Source organism: Ciona intestinalis, unplaced genomic scaffold, assembly GCF_000224145.3.
Source record: "Ciona intestinalis unplaced genomic scaffold, KH HT000098.2, whole genome shotgun sequence".
Lineage (NCBI taxonomy): Eukaryota > Metazoa > Chordata > Ascidiacea > Phlebobranchia > Cionidae > Ciona > Ciona intestinalis.
The window spans coordinates 517538-521475 of NW_004190420.2; the positions used below are offsets into that span (position 1 = coordinate 517538).

General features: G+C 34.2%; 2 protein-coding genes across 2 annotated transcripts in view; both read right to left on the bottom strand.

Moving 5' to 3' along the window:
• LOC104266584 (fas-binding factor 1 homolog) overlaps positions 1 to 927 on the bottom strand; it is a 7435-nt gene extending 6508 nt beyond the window's left edge. The window contains exons 1-3 of the mRNA XM_018815648.2: positions 822 to 927; positions 644 to 726; positions 251 to 394 (exon numbers count right to left, since the gene is read on the bottom strand). Of these exons, the coding sequence (XP_018671193.1) occupies positions 251 to 394; positions 644 to 726; positions 822 to 868 (274 nt within the window). The 5' untranslated portion in view covers positions 869 to 927. The remainder of the gene's footprint in view (positions 1 to 250; positions 395 to 643; positions 727 to 821) is intronic.
• Positions 830 to 3751, bottom strand: LOC100183652 (fas-binding factor 1 homolog). The gene is made up of 7 exons (XM_018815654.2): positions 3549 to 3751; positions 3415 to 3483; positions 2940 to 3030; positions 1868 to 1987; positions 1216 to 1321; positions 1026 to 1149; positions 830 to 939 (listed from the first exon to the last, which is right to left on the bottom strand). The coding sequence occupies exons 1-7, from the start codon at positions 3615 to 3617 to the stop codon at positions 925 to 927; spliced, it is 594 nt and encodes a 197-aa protein (XP_018671199.1). The 5' UTR covers positions 3618 to 3751; the 3' UTR covers positions 830 to 924.
• Positions 3752 to 3938: the final 187 nt, after the last annotated feature.

Below are 3938 nucleotides of genomic sequence, written 5' to 3' on the forward strand. Positions count from 1 at the left end.
ATAAATGGAAGTCATACCTTTGTAGGGCTGGTGGTGGACAGTTAAAGTTGATTTCTTATTTCAGGACGGATGAACTAACGGTCTGTGTAAATACATGCTGTATTATTAATACATGTTATCTAATTATGTAACATGAATTGAATACCACCAGTGTCACAACCAGGAAAAAATAAGAAGGATTTTTAAAGGGGGCACGACACCCAGAACCCACTGAAACAACATACTTAATTGAAGTTCTACATAATTCAACTTCTCGGTTGTACTTCCACTTCTCCAAGATCAATCTCCTTCCCAAGTCCAAGAAACTCTGATGATTTTGGTCGACCAGATAGGTCAGATGCGGAAATGGGATCACTGGATAGCATCATGCTGCGAGATCTGTTAGTACTACTCTCTGGATAAAATACAGAACTGCTATTGATGACTTTAATGTACTGTTTTGAAATCTTACCCTTACCAGCATTATAGAATTTCTGTATGCTATTTTAAACAATTAATATATTTATTCTATAACTTATATAAGCCCAAATCTACTTTTTATGATTTTTGGAATTGATATTCTAAATTCTGTGTAAAAATTATATTATGAATGATAGGTAGATATTTTAAACAGATAAATATTTTAACAGATTTTAAATATTACCTTTTTTTAAAGGACTTTTAGAATGAGCATCAATATCGCTGTTCAAAAAATCAAGAAAACTTCCTGAATCCAATTCTGGCTTCCTGTTGGAAGAAAAAATATAAAATATGAAACAATTTTTTGGGAAGAAATCTAGAAAATACAGCTTCTTTTCAAGTCAACATAAACACAAACATACTTTGTTTCTTTTGATCTTCGTCCTTTACCAGATGACGTAGAAGGCATGTAACCTCCGAAAGGTAAATCATCAAGTTCAGTTGCAGCTGGTTTGGCTGGTTGTTTCACAGAAGAATTCTCTAAACCAACAGCATAATATAAGCAATAATTTATACATATATTACAAATGAATTAAAATATAAAAAGTACTAAGAAATTTTGGCACCTTTGATGAATTTCCCATCCTTATCAAAACGTAAATTTCTTTGCTTTTCCTTTGATTTTGGAGCCTCTGCTTCTGAACGAAAGCCCAACAAATCATCAAGTGCTGAGCGCGACGTTTCCTTTCCCTAAAAAAAGGCATTTTAAATAACCTAGGCCTAAATGCCTTCGATTAAAATATGTCTTAAACTAACTTTGACTTTGGTTTTTCATCATCCAGACCAAGTGCATCCAATATATCATCATCATTATCATCGAAGAGTTTTTCCTCTTTCACCTGTTTGTCAACCTTTGGAGGTTCTGGGTGAAAAACAAATCTGACAGATAAGTATCCAAAGCAAAGATTGGTGCCAAACTTATTTCAATACAGGGGAGGCAGGGATAGTTACTTAAGTATGACATATATTCCTAAGAAAAATTCAAGCATTTTGGGTATAATGTTTACTAATTGATACAGTGAAAACTTCCTAGGTTTGGCGCCTGTAAAAGCATAGATTGGCGTTCCTTAACCTTTTATGGTTTATTGGTTTCTTACTCATAAAGAAACCCTGAACACCTGTCCCTGAACAAACCCTGAACTGAACAAACTTGTACCTGAACAAACCCTGAACTGAACAAACCTGTCCNTGAACAAACCCTGAACAACCAGGTGACCTGTGGTCCCCTTACCCCTACACAATAACTTATAACAATCTAGATTTGTTTAAACATGTAAATACAAATCACTTTTATTACCGGGGCCACTGTGGACAGAAACTGAGAAAATCAGAAAAAAAAACATTTTATTAGTTTATTAAAACTTATTTATAATAAACTGAAAACATAAATATACACATTAACACATACCTGAAATTTTTGATGTTTTCTTGCTCACAAGTGTCTTTGGTTCCTCTCTATCAAATATAAAGTCATCATCATCATCTGGAAGAAGATCACCAAGTGGATCATCCGGATCAAACCCAAAATCTAAAAAATAAAAGAGAAAAGAATAATGGAAAGTAAACAAGCAAAAGGGTAACTTTAGTTTGACTTTAAAGGAACTAATTACTAGTAGTTAAAACACTAACCACTGCTTCTTTAAAAGTCCTTGCTTACAAAAATGAATAACCATAAAATTTGGTTGCTACATATACATCAGTGACATTTTTATCTAAGTTTATCAGTGTCCTGAATTCGGGTGTTGACTGTTGTGTATGAAGTTCAGTACAATTACACAGAACCGGTGTCGCGGAAATCTGGTTCCCCAGAAATCTGGTTCCCATCGGCTATTGTGCATGCGCAGACAGGATGCATTTTTATTAGAATTCTATAAATCTGGTTCCCAACGAAGATTACTTGAATACATTTATACATGTTTTTAGATAGCTTATTCCATTTAATGTATAAATGTAGGTCTGTCGCCCTTTTTTGTTGTTGATGACGTGATAACGGCAGTATAGTCACTGGCCATACGACATAATGTATAATTTAAGTTAAAATACAGTCTATATTTTTGTTAAGAAAATAAATTTTTAAAAAGAAAGGTATAAAATATGTCGCATCTAACAACTGCTAATTTTAGTCGTATCTATGGTTAAACAATTTTAAGTAGCCAATGGGAACCAGTTTTCTAGGAGAACCAGATTTCTGCTACACCAGCACCATACATGTGATGTTTATTATTCTCTTAAGGATGAAAATTAGTCCAAAGTAATAGTAAGCACTATTTTAAGAGATATTGGTATACCCATTAACTATATATGTTTACTCGTATACTTTTTGATCTCAAAATGATTCTTACATCTTAGTATAACCCGCTGTTATTTTTTTAGCTGGGGCAATTGTGTCTAAAAGTAACTTAAAAAGCTTAGAGACATTTTGAGACCAAAAATGTTATGAGTCGCCATCTATAGGACATGTAGTTTATTTTATAACTTACCATCTTTTCCCAGTTCAGTGCTGTTGTGAAAACTCACTTTCTTTTTTTTCTCTAAAGTGGGTTGTTTCAAACTACTTTTCACACTAGGGACCTGGGAATAATATAAACAGTGAATGGTGAATGAGTGTATTTACCTGTGGTGAGACATTGACAGTTCTTATATACCAAGGGTGTTCTGTCAAGCTCTGATTCATACACCTTGTGTCTGCTTACTTGTATGCAGCTTCGTGGGTGATTGATTGTTTTTTTTGTCTTATTGTATGGCTGAAAATTTAGACAACCCATTACTGACCACTGAGTTAGTGCAATTGCCGTTAAGTGTCTTTATCAAGAAAACATATGCCCACAAAGTTTAGCAGCAAAGAAATTACAGTATCTCACTTGCGAAACACAGTCAGGATCAATTACACACAGCAAAAGCTATATAAAATTGACGTTTAAAGCAAAATTTATTTCAAACATCAATATTTTTTACCTTTTCTGGTTTCTTGGCAGTTTTTGCTTTACTTCCAGAAAACAAATCTGCGTCCAAGTCATCAATGTTCTGTAGATACATACAAACAGCACTGGTAAATAGTAATATAGGCTTATTAATATTTATAAGGTTACCTTGAGTGAATCAATCAACGCTTGAGGATCAACATCAGACATCTCCGAGGATTGATCACTTTCATCCATTATATAATGTTTCACAGTAAACAAGTAACCGTAAACTTTATAAGTTACACTATTCTAGTGCAATACGTGACACCTTGGAATCGTATAGTTTTTAGCAGACCCCGTTTAATTGATACAAAGGCTCACAGTGCTAAAGTTTGTTAATAATTGATGTTTTAGGAACCGTCCGTGGCATAGTGGTTAGTGCGCCTGCCTGTAACCCAGAGGTAATGGGTTCAAGTCTCGACGTTGCTACCATTGTGGGCGTATGTGTCCTTGGGCAAGACATTTAAAGACAATTGCTCCAACCCAGTGGTCACTAATGGGTTTGTCCAATTTATC

Bases quoted from the DNA above. Each gene is read 5' to 3' on its own strand.
- LOC100183652 (XM_018815654.2), bottom strand. From the start codon at position 3,617: ATGGATGAAAGTGATCAATCCTCGGAGATGTCTGATGTTGATCCTCAA. The intron at 3,031-3,414 runs GTAAAAAATATT...TATTATTCCCAG, and splicing joins CTGCCAAGAAACCAGAAAAG to GTCCCTAGTGTGAAAAGTAG. The intron at 1,988-2,939 runs GTAAGTTATAAA...TTTATTTTTTAG, and splicing joins CACTGAACTGGGAAAAGATG to ATTTTGGGTTTGATCCGGAT.